Genomic DNA, 15,350 nt, shown 5'->3' with positions numbered 1-15,350 from the left:
GAGCCTCCTGGATGGCAAATTCAGAGGCTTTGTGCTATATATGCCCAAAATGTGTTTTTAACCAATTTTTCGCAGCTATGGGAAAGACATTGAGGTTCCTCCCAAATGTGTGACAACCCAATTCTGCATAGCCAGATTTGGACGTGTTTCAACCAGGGATTTGACTTGTGATGGTCCAGCCTCCTTATTTCGAGAAGGCCATCTTTATAGTCACTAAGTTCTGCAGTACACCAAAGTCTCACCCAATAAGAGAGTGGGCGAAAAAGCGCAAAATGGTCTGTACGTTTTGCACTTAAATCTAGGAGCAATGGTAAAAGTGGGGTACTTTTTGGTAGTCTTAAGATACTTCTGTAAAAACTGTTTTCACTCTTTACAAATAAATTCCCAGCTTTCGTACCCCAGATTTCAGCCCCGTAAAGAGCTGCGGACTGGGCCTTATATTTAAAAACTTCTAATGCTGGGGATATTGATTTGTTAAGACTCGCCCCATGTTTCTTTAAAATAGGTAGGATATTCTGTATAAGGATGGTTTTGCATTTTTCGGTTTGGGTAATCCATGAGTTTTTTGTGTCCAGGGAAACTCCCAAATAAATCAAATTGGGCACAAGGTCTAGTTTTTGTTTGTTCAAGAAAAAAAAAACCTTGAACGATTTGTGGGGGTTTAGGGCCATGCATTTCGTTTCTTTAACATTTATCTCAAGCCCTTTCTCGTTACAGTAAATTTGGAATCACGATCACGTAGAACTAAATCGAACGCTGCCCTAAGGTCAACAAAAGCAACATAAATATGCCCTTTCTTTAGTAAACGTATTTCCAGTAAAGACAACAAAATCTAAAAACTTGATCAATTGTGCTAATGTTACACCTGAACCCAGCCTGAAACTTTGTGAGGATGGCATTATCAATCATCCAGGAGTTCATACACATTAAAATATGCCTTGCAAATAATTTTTGTAAAATCTCCATTAAACTAATCGGACGATAGTTGGATGGATCGTTTCTATCGTCCTTTTTAAAGATTAAAACTATCCCCGCACCCCTCCAACTATCAGGTAGGACTGCCCGTTTGCTTTAATATTAAAAAGCCGGTTTATATATGGTGCCCAGACTTGGATCTCATGTTTATACAGATCGCCGGGAATTTTGTCTGGTCCTGGTGCTTTATCATTTTTTACTAGACTAATGGCTAGCTCTGTTTCCTCTAGGGAGAATGTTAAGGTCTCAGTACTATTTGAATACAGGGAATGCTCTAATACATTCGTCTCAACAGTATCGGGGATTTCATATAGGTGAGTAAAGTGATTGACCCAGGTCTGTTCATCAATGAACACGTCCTGGGCCAATCTACCCACGTGGTTCCCATTGGCTACTAGTCTCCAAAATCCTCGGCTATCCTTTGCCTTTGCAGCCAGTAGCATATTTCCCCAGCAGTCCTCGTCCCAATTAGCTCTTGCTATCGCCTGGGTTTTCTTGTAGTTCTTCCTTGATGCCCAAATAGTTTCAGGGCTTTTACGTTTGATTGCCTCTACCAACAATGACTTGCTTAAGCGACAATCTTTATTGTACCAGGGATGGGTTCCAACTGCGCTGATTTTCCTTTGGATCTTTTTTTTGGGCATTTTAGACACAAGGGGCAATAAAGAACTAAAGAACCCCGTGTGAAGATCCATAAAATTGTTGCCATCAGCCAATTTACTTCCAATACTGTCAAAGATATCAGCAAACAACTTATAGATACCCACCAATAATTCCCTATTATCTAGTAAATGAGCCCATTTTAGGGAACGCCTGTTGTTACTTACTAGTGGTAAATCATTAGCCAATAGCCAAAAAACAGCGCTCCTTCTCCAAGTCATCACTAAACAACAAACTATGGTTTGTTGATAGTTTGAGAAGGCGATGATCACTTTCAAACCGAGGAATAATCTCCAGATCTATCATGTGAGGCCAGGCATCAAGTGATACTAGAATATAATCAATCCTGCTTTTGCTATAGTTTTTAACAAAGGTTGCAGCTTTGGTAGAGTCGGATGGGAGGCGGCCATTACAGGCCCTTAGCCCAAACGTAACAGTCAGCCTCAGTATTTGAAGTGCTAGGGTGGTGCAGCGCACTGTTTCAGTGAAGCTCAAAGATGGTATCTTATTTGCAATGTCCTCATCACCAAAAACATCTTTAAAACCAATAATTGGCTCAAAATTGCAGTTCAAGTCCCCACCTATTATCATGGTTGGTAACTCGTCCTGCTTAGCTAAGAAAAGATCTAGTTTTTCTAAGGTCACGGACTCTTTTGAGGAACTGCCTGGACGATTGTATATATTGAATAGAAATAAACACTTCCCATCTTTCGTTTTTTACTCTCAGCCCGTATATCGACTGAATCAATAACTAATTGGGTAATGGTAATATCAAATGATACCTTTACCCATATAGTTAGCCCTCCAGATGGTCTGCCTCTGACTGAGGGTACAGCCTCTATGTTGAAAGTCCTATAGCCAACTCTATATGGGGTTTCTAAGGCCCATGTTTCTTGTAACAGGCAAATGTCACATAAGTCTATGAAGCTTGACCAGTCAGGATCGCAGAGGTTTTTAAACAACCCCGCGATATTCCAAGAAATCAGAGTTAAGTTGTTTAAAATATGCCCATTGCTATCTGCATGCAATCCCGCCATAGAAGCACCATAGTTACCAGCCCCTCGACCAAAGCTTGGTCCTGAGGGAAGAACACTCACAACCCCCGGGCTTAAAGCCATTTTGCTTCCCACCTGGGTTTCCTGCCTCCCCATGCCTTGCCCATCTGGCGCTTTCACCTCAGGACCCTTTTTTCAGAGATGTAGTTAGATCTGCTGTCTCATTTGCTACATCCAGACATGGTAGTGTCATTCGCACCTCAGTACTCACTTGACATGTACTGGGGTTTGTTGGAGTAGAGGGACCCCTTATTGGTCCACCATATGCTGCCCTCGTCTGTTCCCAGTGATGCCTAGCTGAATGGTCGCTAAAAGTTGGAATGGGCAGTCAGTCTACCCCATCCAAGCCAGAAAAAGCAGCGTAGCGATTGTAAGTTGGGTTGTTAAAGCTAGGACCTTCTGTGTAACACATATACAGTGACTGTGGCTTTGAAGGATTCGTCAGCAAAGCCCGGGGATAAAAGTAGCTTACGTCATATGCCATAATTCCACCCCTGCCTCTCTCCGCATACCAATCAACAATGTGTGTGGTTGCCCTGCGGTCCCTAAAGTTGATGATAATTACGTCTCCCTGGATGTCCTTAGGTGTATGACCCACCCAGTCAAGACGACGTACGTTGAGGATTTCCCCGTTGATGTTAGGGGGAAGTGACCTATTAAGTTTTAACCAATGTACAACTTTGTTTTTGAGGTCGTGGTAGCCTTCTATTTTCCTGTCCCCCAATTCTGGGACACCAGTAAGTGCTACCACGTACGGGGCCGCCTCTGGGGGTAGATCTATTTGCTGGCGGAATCTTCTTGGGGGCTTATCAGGGGCATGTGCATTGGCAGTATTGACTTGAGTGCTATTGGCTTTAGGTGGATGCCTTCATACCCCTTCCCCCCTGGGATCTATCTCATCCTTACTCTTTAGCTGGGGTGTCAGGCTATTTACATTGACTACCGGCAGTGGGTCCCTATTGCTTGTTGTCTTAGTTTGGTTTACCTCTGCCATTCTATTTGGTTCTATTGGAATAGTACAGGTAGGATGTTGAACACTAAATGAAGACAGTTCTTAACTAGAACTGTTTTAGTTACGATAGTTTTTTCAAGGGACCCCAATTGGTCAGCTACTTTTTTCACCCTCTCTATGAGTGGTAATAGGAGAGATCTGATCAACTGTTCAATTCTCCCCAGTAGGTCCTTGGTTAACGAGTCAGTAGGTGCATGAACTTCCGACTGTTTTTTTTTAATGGTTGTGCTATGGACCTTCGAGGGGCTCAGTGAGGTTTTGGATATTTAGGCACGTTTTCCATTAAAGCTAGTCCCCCCCGCTTTCTTTTTTTTATTGCAGAGGGGCCTGGGGCTGTTTTTGTGTCGTGGGGCCTCAGTGTTGGCGTTTGGGAGAGCGGTACTGTTGGCATACGGTTCCCTGGGCTGACTTCCAATAATGAAGCTAAGTTTATGTCATCAATAAGAGAGCTACTAAGTGACTTAGTTGATGGTGATCTGTTCTGTAAGAGTAAAGGTATACTATTATCACTTGTATGCTCATTGTCAAGACGATCTGCTCGGGGTGAAGTGGCTTGCTGAATGGAGCCCAAAGACGACCGTTTGTTGTAAAGGAGCTCAGCAGACAGACGCTTTTTATGGCGAAGCTCAGCTGACAAACGCCGCTCGGTGATAGCAATTTCCTTTTCCAAAACCGAGGCAGCCCTAGTAATAAAATTATCCAAGGTCCCTCTAACTAACCCTCCCACTAGAGACCTCCTGTCTTTCGTAATGCAGGAAGCCATGCTTTACTAAGATATAATATGTGGCACAAACACCGGCACAGCAAAAGGCAACAAACTAAAAACACAGTTAGGTCACAACAATACACGTGATTCCTGCTGTTATTCTAATGTATGTGATAACACCAATGGAAGGGTGTGTGTCTTACGACCAAGACAGCAAAGTAGACAAAAGGGACGTGGCCCAGCCCAGCCTTGGACTGCCTCGGACGGCCACAGACGGCCCGCCCTTTGCCCGGGCTTAGCCCAGCGTGTCCCGCGCGCCTTCCCGCGACGTGGGGAGTGTGTCCGGTTTGAAGCGCCTCCAGGCGCGGGAAATTGCGTGCGCGGCTTTAGCCGCTGTGCCCCCTGGGGATTGCAGTCCTCCTCACGGCGGCCGCGATGGTCAGAAGTGCTGCGGCAGGAGGGCTGCGAAGCAGGGACTCGAGCGGGCGGTCAGCGTCCAAAGGTTCACCAGAAATGCCCCAAGTCAAAAGTAGAAGGCACCCGCACCACCGGGAGTGTGTCCGGTTTAAAGCGCCTCCGGGCGAGGGAAATTGCGTGCGCGGCTTCAGCCGCTGTGCCCCCTGGTGATTGCAGTCCTCCTCACGGCGGCCGCGATGGTCAGAAGTGCGGCGGCGGGAGGGCTGTGAAGCAGGGACTCGAGCGGGCGGTCAGCATCCAAAGGTTCACCAGAGATGCCCCAAGTCAAAAGTACAAGGCACCCTATTACAGTATGCTTACTTATGTCTGTATGTTATTACTTTCGCTGCTCAAGTACCGTTGTTCCCTATACAACTGGGACCACATGTCTTACCTCAATAGGTTGCTCTAGTACTCATTTTTCCTTTAATATGATCCATTGTGCACTAAGGCATGACTGTGTAGGCCATGGGAGTTGGCTGCTTTGTTATAGGCAATACATGTGGCATACCTGGCTGAGTTGCAACCCAAGGAGATGCGAGGTCAGTGTCCTCAACAGAGGTAGTACCACTACTCTAGTTTGGATCAAATTTTTGTTACACCCATGATGTCACACACTACGCCCAAAAACCCAATGGGAACTTCTAGAGTGGATAACCTGACAATACTTTCGCTTAACGTTAAAGGACTTAACCATCCGGTTAAACGGAGGAAGATCCTGGATTATCTCCAAAAACAAAAGGGAGATGTCGTTCTTTTGCAGGAAACAAAAATTGATGCCAAACAATTCAATACACTTAGGAATAGATTTTACAATGAGGTGATGGGTTCTGAAGCAGTCGGTAAGAAAAACGGTGTTCTGACCCTGATAGCAAAGAAATCGAACATTGAGATTGGATCCTACACGGCTGACACTAATGGGAGGTGGGTCACATCTAGATTGATTAAAGACAACATAGAGTTCTATATCACAAACATCTACGCCCCTAACACAAGCTATCTAGACTTTTGGGCTGACCTAACTAAACAGATTGAAAGTATTCCTGATTCGGCCATGCATATCCTGGCGGGAGACTTTAATCTACCTTTTGATACGGCTTTAGATAGAGACTCAAGGTGTGCCTATCACAGTAACAAGTCCCATAAAGCCTTTTCCAACCTTTGTGCTCGCTTTAATTTACTGAACTCCTGGAGATTACAAAACCCCACAGGCAGGGAATACACTTTCTATTCACATCCCCATGACTCCTACACTCGTATCGATTACCTATTTATCACAAGTAACGCCACTTCTAGGATCATGGAGACGTCGATAGAACCTAGGGTGGTTTCAGACCATTCCAGTATCTCGCTCTCCATCTCCAACGTTAAACCGACCAATCGTCAATCTCTATGGAGGCTGAATGAGGAAGTGTTGGAAAAGGAACAACATAAGAAACTAATAGAAAATGCAATCCAGTTCTACATGACGCACAATAAAACGAATGACACTTCTGACCTAAATCGCTGGGAGGCTTTGAAAAGCACTATCAGGGGTGAAATGATTAAAATCAGATCAGCCGTTAATAAGGAATACAATAAAGCCCTTGACGAGTTAGAGAAAGAGATTTCGGCCCTAGAAAGTAGACACATTACATCTAGAGATGAATTAACACTGAATAAATTAGTGAATAAAAAGTATGAATATAATAAAATAATAAGCAATAGAGCAGGAGTCTGGATAAACAGACAAAAAGGTTCAAGCTCTGTAAATTGAATAAGGCTGGTAAGAGTTTAGCTGCATATTTAAAATTTAAAGTACACAAGAATATGATTAACAGTATAAAAGATCACAATGGCGCAATATATTCTGACCCAGAAAAGATTGCGGAAATTTTCAAAGACTATTACAACACCTTATACTCCAAAAATAAAGATGTAGATAACACTAAAATTCAAGAATACCTTAACGAATGTGACCTGCCGTCTCTCTCAGACGCAGAGCTCTCCAGTGACAACACCAGGATCTTAGCTCATGCTTTGGAGAAGGCCAAACCTATTACATCTCCTGCAGTAGCAATAACGCTTGATGCCGAAAAGGCTTTTGATAAAGTTGACTGGACATACCTTGAAGCAACGCTGAATAAGTTTGGGCTGGGAGAAAATTTCACGAAGATGGTAATGTCTCTTTATTTTAACCCTTCGGTTAGGGTCCGGGCGGGGGTCAATCTTATCATCCTTCCAGTTACAACAAGGTATCAGACAGGGCTGCCCCCTTTCCCCCTCACTATTTTTACTCGCTATTGAGCCATTCTTATACCACATTAGGAACAATGATCAGGTATACATTTTAAGGATTATACAGTTAAGATTACCACGTACGCTGACGACGATTTAGTGGTCTCAGAAGAGGCTGTGGAGGACATTCCTGCTCTTGTGTCCTCAATTGAAAAATGTTCTTGTGTGTCAGGGTATAAACTAAACAAAGATAAAACTGAAGTTACTTAATAACCAAGGTAACAAAGAGATCTTGGGAGACTCCGGCCTGACGTGGCAATCAAAATGCTTTAAGAATCTGGGGCTGGATTTTGACAAGGATTTGATCTCTACCCTTCACACTAATGAGAATCTCGTCTTTAAAAAAATCTCCAACCTGCTGGAAGGGTGGTCTCCAAAATATCTTTTGTGGTGGGGTAGGGCAGAGACGCTGAAAATGATGGTGACTCCACTAGTGAATTATCTTGCAAGCATGTTGCCGATGACTTTCACCTCTGACTTTTTACGCAAGATCGATAAGCTCTTTAACCCAGAGTATCACTGACTAAGCTGCAGCTATCTAAAGAGAAAGGCAGTCTGGGTCTCCCTAACTTCAGGAATTATCAAACGGCATTTCTATGCAAGCAAGGACTGTAAATCCGGACTACACACCAGTCTGGCTAGATGTGGAGAAGTCACTCATCGACAATATGCCCTTATCTGCCCTCCTCACCATGGATCTCTCCCACTTGCCCCATTCTAGATATGTTCTCCTCAATACTAGACGAGCACTCCTGAGATTAGACCAACTGTATAAATCAAAATTAAGATTAAACAAATCGGGGGAGGAGCCAAGATGGCGATCGGGATGGCTGCATAACCACTTGGCTCCGTGAGCCCTCCTGCCCCGCACATATATCCTGGCGATAAACCTGAGCAGTATTTGCTAATTTAAGTAGGTGAAGGGAAGCATTCACTTACCATCTGCTTTTGAGGATCCACCGCGCAGTAGACCCGAAGAACTGTCTCCGTCTCCTTGGCGGCCTTCGAGGTGCTGTGGCCGGGATCTCGAGTGAGGGGAGTGTCCGGCCGTGATTGAAACACCAGCGGCCTCTGGTTGCGATGGGAAGCCGGTCGGAGAGAACCTGATATCTGCGAGCCGGAAGAGATGATACCAACCCACTCCCAATAGTGGGTTGCCCTGCGGGAGCTTCGAAATAGCTGGGACGGAGAGAGTCCATGATGCCCAGTTCCCCTTCGGTGTGATACCCGGTTATGTTAACAGCCCTCCCTGGGAACCGGTGGGTGACTCTCGGGCAGCAGGGAGCTTGTTTAGCCTTTCGGTGACTCTCCTTTCTGCTGCCTGCCCTGACTATTGAGATCCCGCTGTGAATCCTGCTGATCCCGGGGGTCAGACCCGCTCCTGAGGTGCGGTGGAGGGGAAAGAGAACGTGACGGCTGAAATGGTGGATGATACTTTCCCGTGCACCCCTCACCCGGGCAGAGAAACCGGTGCACAAGAGAATCACGGGGTCTGGCTATGTGAGAAACCGCCCATGCCCAAACATATACTGGCTGCACTAACAACCCTGCAGACAGCCCTGATCCGGGAGGCCCGAGATTTGGGACAAAGGATGGCCGCCATTGTTGTCCCGCCATCTTGTAACGGCACGGATCGCTCTCAAGGAGGCGCCGATGTGTCTGCCTCTGCCTCATCGACGTATTCCCCGGATGAGTCTACATTCTTAGAGACGTGGATAGATTTGGTTCATGAGCTTACTGTGGATGCACCTGTGGCGCATGTGATTGTCTTTCTCTTATCGGCAAGTGGAGGAACAGCATCGATACACGGCTTGGGCGGCCCCGTCGGGGTTTTGGCGCTTCCCGCATCATGTGTTTCCCTTTCCGTGTCTGGCGGGACTGTATTCGGACTCGAGACTGTTGGCAGTGTTGACATTGTTCCAATCAGACTTCCGCCATGCATCATCGGTGTAATTTCGGTGGCTGTGGTCCTATGGAGCGGCGTCACTGCCTGATCCTACTGGTGTAATCGGACCCTTTGTGCTACTTTGTATCCCGTTTGAGGGATGGTTCAACGTTGGTACTATTGACAAACGAGGCCAGGGGTGAATTCGATTGGAACATGGAGGGACTCATGGCTGGTTGATGGTGATTTGAGGGGCGCTTAGCGGGGATGTCATTGATTGCGTTATACATGATTGCTGCTACCTGTATTTCTTTTACCATTAGTGTTTATACGATTTTTGCACGCGGGGGTGGGAGGGGCCGGATGACCAGATCGAGGGCCCTTCTCCTGTATTTTTTCTCTTCTTTTTCTCTTTTTCTTCTCTGTATTTCGGGTCTCTTATTTAGGGCGACAGGCACGCTGCTGGGGGGGTAGGCCGTAGCCTTTTGCAGGGGTGCAGGGTGGAGGGTTGGGGGATTCGTTTGTTATTTTGTTCTATCTTTGTTTCTATGGCCCTTTGCCCTTTTCCTTTTTCGATGTCGTCGTCTTCCATGTCTCCCGTATTGTGTTTCGCCTTGAGGGGTGGGGCTAGTTCGCCATGATTGCTTGGTGTTTATTGCATCTACCCTGACTCATATACCCCCTCCCCCATCTTTTTCATCTATGTACATCACTGGCGTAAAATCTTTTGCTTTAGTTAGCTGTATTAGGGGTGTGTGTGATTATGCGACATTGATTTTCATTTTCTTTTTCGTTATTATAAAATGAGCCGTCTCAGATCCTTATTATCGCATGGTATTTTAATTGTATGCTATATCCTGGATGCTACTCAGCTTTTGAACTCCGGACCGCTGTATGTTTTTACACTACATTACGTTTTAATCGATTTGAATAGCGGCCAGCCGGACTGGTTGTAGGCCCATGTTTGTATCTCCGTACTGTGCCAATAAAGGTTCTTTAAAAAAAAAAAAAAAAAAGATTAAACAAATCCAATATAGTTTCTCTATGGCGGAACCCCTCGCTAAAGATTGAGGGTAGCATGCTCTACTGGGAGCGCTGGTCTCAGAAAGGAATAAACTTAGTAAAAGATCTCTATCCAGGCCCTCACCCATTACCTTTCTCAACACTTCAAAGCCAACACAATCCGACGCCCACGGATTTTTATGATTTTTTGAAATTAAAGGCCCTATCTTCAGCACGCCCCATTAAGCCCTATGATCCATGGCTCACCTCTCAATTTTCACGAATCTTGAAAGCGGGCCATTTTGTGTCGATGATATATAAACTCCTTCTACCCAACCCTAGAAAGTCTCACAAACGTAACGAGACCCATTGGGAATCAGAACCCTACTCTACCAATCTCATGTTTGATTGGGATAGAATATATAGTGCAGCCTTCTCGAATAAAATATCTCCTTTCTTGTCTCAAACCAAGTACATGATACTCAACAGGTCATACTGGACTACTGAAAAACTTTTCAAACTGCGTTTAAAAGATAATCCGACATGCTGGAACTGTAACGTCGCTGTCGGGGATCTCGCCCACATGCTCTTCACCTGCCCCTCCTTGCAGTTGTTCTGGGATAAAATGTATAATTGTATAGAACACGTATTCAACATCAATCCCCCCAGAGAATTTTCATACATCATATTAGGCGCTCTAGACACAACACTAGTCAATGATAATGACCGACAGCTGTTGGAGCTCTTGCTCACCTTAGCTTGCAAAGTCATATTATGCAAATGGAAGAATGCTAGAGATGTGTCCTTTAGAGTTTGGCAAGAATGGCTGTCCTTCCTAAGAGGGGCGGATAATCCGGTTCTTCACAATTCCCCTTGGCGTAGATCCCACAGGAAACTCTGGAAGTCCCTAGATGCCTCTTCATTCTCATATGATCCTCCGTGAGTCCTTTTCTATCGTAACAGCCTATGTATCTTTATTGCAACTTCAATGTATTGAGTGTAACCACATTGCTTGTTTGCTTGATTGATTGCTTGGTCACTTGTAATAGCTATTCCTGTATTGAATGTAACTACAATGCTTGATCGCTTGGCCATTTGTAATAGCTATTCTCGTTTACTGATGTGTTCACAGTATACGATTACTACCTAGACAGTGGGTGTATTCACTAGTCACTTGAGTACTTCATTATGTATGCAACAACTTACTTGTATGTATTATTTTGGTCGGACCCATTTCTATCGTTTTTGCTATTGTTTTCTTTTTCTTCTTTTCATTTTATTAATTTTGTTCATCCACTTGTGTCCATTATTGATATATGTATTTCTTTTATTTGTATTTTTCTCTCAATAAAAATGATTTGACTTAACAAAATAGAATAGCCATGATTTATTGTGGTATGTTTAAGTACACAAATTCTATGACTTTAGGAGCCATATTGCAAGGTTAATCGCCTTGGTATTGGGAAGCCTTATTTCGTCATGGTTCTATGTGACAAGGTCCGGGTTGAGTGGAGCTTCTCACATGCATGTTCATCCCGCTCTCATAGTTCCATTTCTCTGGAAAAAGCTGCCTATGCACCTCAGACATTCTCTTGTCTACTGCACTTCAGGAAAGAGCAAAAGAATAAGCTCTTCTCCACTTCTCCTTAATCCTGTCGCAATTCAGGATATATCAAATAGTGATAAAAAATATCCCACTTTTTGCTTTCGTTCATCGACCTCACACTCCTCGTTCTCTTCAACTTTCACCTTTTTTTTTACTTTGCAGCAATCCTTTTCTCTATTGCCGTTTTTGGACCAGCAGTTGGTTACCTCTTGGGGTCAGTGGTTCTGCAAATATTCGTGGATATTGGAAGAGTTGATGTTGGTGAGTCCCTTTATTTATGTACTTTATCCAGATGTGTGACTGCATGTACTGTCCAGTGTTTTTAGGTAGGTAAACATCGTTTACCACGAAACCGGAACACCACATGCCATTACAAGTCATTAATAGTTCAAAAACCAGCTATCTTATCTATCAACAATTGCCTTTGCCATGTACAGCTCACCACTGATGTTTGGCTAGGTTTGCATTATAGAAATACTACATATTATAGAAAATGTTAAAAGCGTGGTCATTTTAATTTTCCATGGAAGATTATTTTATCAGAAGTGGTAGTGATGTTTGCAAAAACATGCACTGTAACCAATAATTGAATCTAGCATTAGAGGGAGTGGTTTATATGTTGAGGAGCAGAAAATCGAATTCTTACTATCAGAGACAATTGGGCTCCTCTGTCCCTATGCTCCTCATTCGGAGTGCTTGGACTTCTTGGCAGTTGCCCAAATCAACCTGGGAGCTTGAATTATAGTATAAATCCATGGAGCTGAACATGTTCCCAGCAACTGGCGGCACAAAACACTGAAACACTCTAAATTGTCTGACAGCTTATAAGAGACACACATAGACCACTCAAGTACATTTATAAGGTGCTGAGAGGCAGACACAAGATCCTGCTTTCCACATCTTCATAGAGTGGCTCAGTTCGGCACTCCCACAAACACACAAAGAAAGGTGTTTTGCTATTTTAAACACGAGTATAAACCCTAGCTTCAAGTGTATATATTTAAAATAGCTCGCTGCAGTAAGATGGCATCTAAGTGCTGCAATAGGCTGGAGAAAGAGCAGACTCAATGAACCTTGGGGATTATCTAGTAAGGGTTTTGTGGCACTCCTGCGGTGCTGAGACATGCTGCACGTTGTCTGCAGCCTTTTATCTTGGTAGGTAAATCAACGCAGTGCTCTGCATCACTGTAATGATTCCACACAAGCACCTGGGCAAAACCTTAGTAAATAACCCACTAGAGGTTTTTTTTCCTGCCTTCAACATATGTCAAAATCACAACTTCTTTGATGTAAAAATTCTGTTACATTAAAATCATAAAAATTACAATATAATACAATGGGATTCTGCAGTCCCTGTATAAATGCCTGTCTCTAATTTCTTAATAATCTGAAACCTGTGTCACACCCAGACCCCGGTGATAAAGTTAAAAGACGTCAGAACTCGACTGTAATAAGTTATTGCTGTTGAGTTCTGATGTCACAATGCCTGCTTCCGAGATGAAAGGTAGATCAGGTCAGAGGAGCAGCTGTGCTGCTTTTCTTTCTTCTGCTTTATTTTTCTAGCAGGAAGAACATGATTATTTTTTGCATTCCTCAGATAATTATAGAAAAGGTAGAATCTTACTGCATGTTTCTACATATTCAGAACTACCGTTCTAAAAAAAAAGAGAAAAACTGACTTATATTTAACTGTTTCTAATATCCTTTTACAACAAATATCTTACAGTTTTTGATGTGTTTAATTTTGCACTAGAAATTCTATTTGTATTCTTCATGTTGGCAAATATGTTCTCTCTTTCATAAGAAAGAGCTATACCGACCATATATTATATGAGATAAAGAACCCCTTCCATATATGTTTAAGGATAGTGCAAGTCACCTCAGAGTTCCATAACCTTATAAAGGAATTTGGCTTTTGACCTAATTCCTCTTTATGGTTATGGAACTCCTCTGTGACGTGCAAGTTCTGTATAATGTACAGCAAGGGTATTTTATTATTCATATTAAATAGGCTGTGTACATTCTTTATAAATTGAAAATCTTATTGCTTGTCGCCATTAACTTTTCTGCAAGATGGGACATAATAAGTAGTCATTAACAGCTTTAAAATAAAGCGACTGACTACATGTAATGATTATTGTCACTCAAGCTATTGATGCCAATTTTTAAATGGGATGACAGGATCCATCTCATAACTGTTATCTTACGGAAGCTGTTCAAGGCACATCTGCCAAATGAACTGGATACATTTATTTATTTGAGAATTTTTATATAGGCCGAACTTGACCCATCAGGGTATCAGAGTGCTGTACATGTAGCAGTCAAGTCACACATACAGGGGAAAAAAGCAAATAACAGGCAAGAAGGAATAAGCAAGGAGCAATACAAATACAATATACCACTTAGCCTCATAGATCTAATATCTGGAGGTGCCCTCAGGAAAATAGTCAAGCTTAGTGACTTCAGGACTACTAGTGAAGAAATCTATTTATCAGAAGCATTTTAATTTCCCGGTTGCTACTTCTTACTCTTGCATCATACCCTGGAGATGTGCTGCTGAATCAACTATTTTATGTCCCCTCCTCACAAACTTACTACTGCCTGGAAAGGAACTCTGCACAGCATCGGAAGCGAGAAGCGCTTTTTGTGCAAACACCTGCCTTGTCTCCAGACTCCATCGAGGTCGCGCTGCTGGTGGGAGCTCTTCCGTGGTCGACGGAGTGCCTGTCAGCTCCCAGCGAGCGCTTGAACCCATTTCCATTGGCTGCCTGCACCGGGGGACTGCGAGGCCCAGAAGCCTTTGCTTCTTCCACCTGGTGCCTCTTCCCCCGGCGGTAACGCCCCCTATCTGCCGCCTTTAACTTTTCGCGACACCCGCTCCGCGGGTGCCGCTCACAAACTTACTACTGCCTGGAAAGGAACTCTGCACAGCATCGGAAGCGAGAAGCGCTTTTTGTGCAAACACCTGCCTTGTCTCCAGACTCCATCGAGGTCGCGCTGCTGGTGGGAGCTCTTCCGTGGTCGACGGAGTGCCTGTCAGCTCCCAGCGAGCGCTTGAACCCATTTCCATTGGCTGCCTGCACCGGGGGACTGCGAGGCCCAGAAGCCTTTGCTTCTTCCACCTGGTGCCTCTTCCCCCGGCGGTAACGCCCCCTATCTGCCGCCTTTAACTTTTCGCGACACCCGCTCCGCGGGTGCCGCTCACAAACTTACTACTGCCTGGAAAGGAACTCTGCACAGCATCGGAAGCGAGAAGCGCTTTTTGTGCAAACACCTGCCTTGTCTCCAGACTCCATCGAGGTCGCGCTGCTGGTGGGAGCTCTTCCGTGGTCGACGGAGTGCCTGTCAGCTCCCAGCGAGCGCTTGAACCCATTTCCATTGGCTGCCTGCACCGGGGGACTGCGAGGCCCAGAAGCCTTTGCTTCTTCCACCTGGTGCCTCTTCCCCCGGCGGTAACACCCCCGTGCACAAACCTTCCCTTAAATTAAACCGCATTACACGCAACGCGGGACGCGCGCGAGGAGAAGCGCGAGGCGAAGCCCGGGCCAAGGGCGGGCCCGTTTCAGCCCGTTCCAGACTGTGAGAGACTGGACTGGGCCACGGTATTTGTGTTTCCCCCTACCCATTTGTAGATCTGTGTTGGTAAAAATTTGTGGGGTCTTACATCCTAGCCAATATTTCAACAGTGAGACCTGTCTGCTCGTGACCTAGCATTT

General features: G+C 44.6%; 1 protein-coding gene across 2 annotated transcripts in view; it reads left to right on the top strand.

The window, feature by feature from the left end:
* SLCO2A1 (solute carrier organic anion transporter family member 2A1) overlaps positions 1-15,350 on the top strand; it is a 730,981-nt gene that overhangs the window by 421,814 nt on the left and 293,817 nt on the right. For both annotated transcript variants that reach the window (XR_013602305.1, XM_078665791.1), the window contains exon 5: positions 11,797-11,895. Coding sequence is in view for 1 of the 2 variants with exons in the window: in XM_078665791.1 (XP_078521917.1) it covers positions 11,797-11,895 (99 nt within the window). In the remaining variant the exon portion in view is untranslated. The remainder of the gene's footprint in view (positions 1-11,796; positions 11,896-15,350) is intronic.

Source organism: Lissotriton helveticus, chromosome 11 (genome assembly GCF_964261635.1).
Source record: "Lissotriton helveticus chromosome 11, aLisHel1.1, whole genome shotgun sequence".
Lineage (NCBI taxonomy): Eukaryota > Metazoa > Chordata > Amphibia > Caudata > Salamandridae > Lissotriton > Lissotriton helveticus.
The sequence above is the reverse complement of the archived record's forward strand: the minus strand, read 5'-3'. Positions and strand labels throughout refer to the sequence as shown.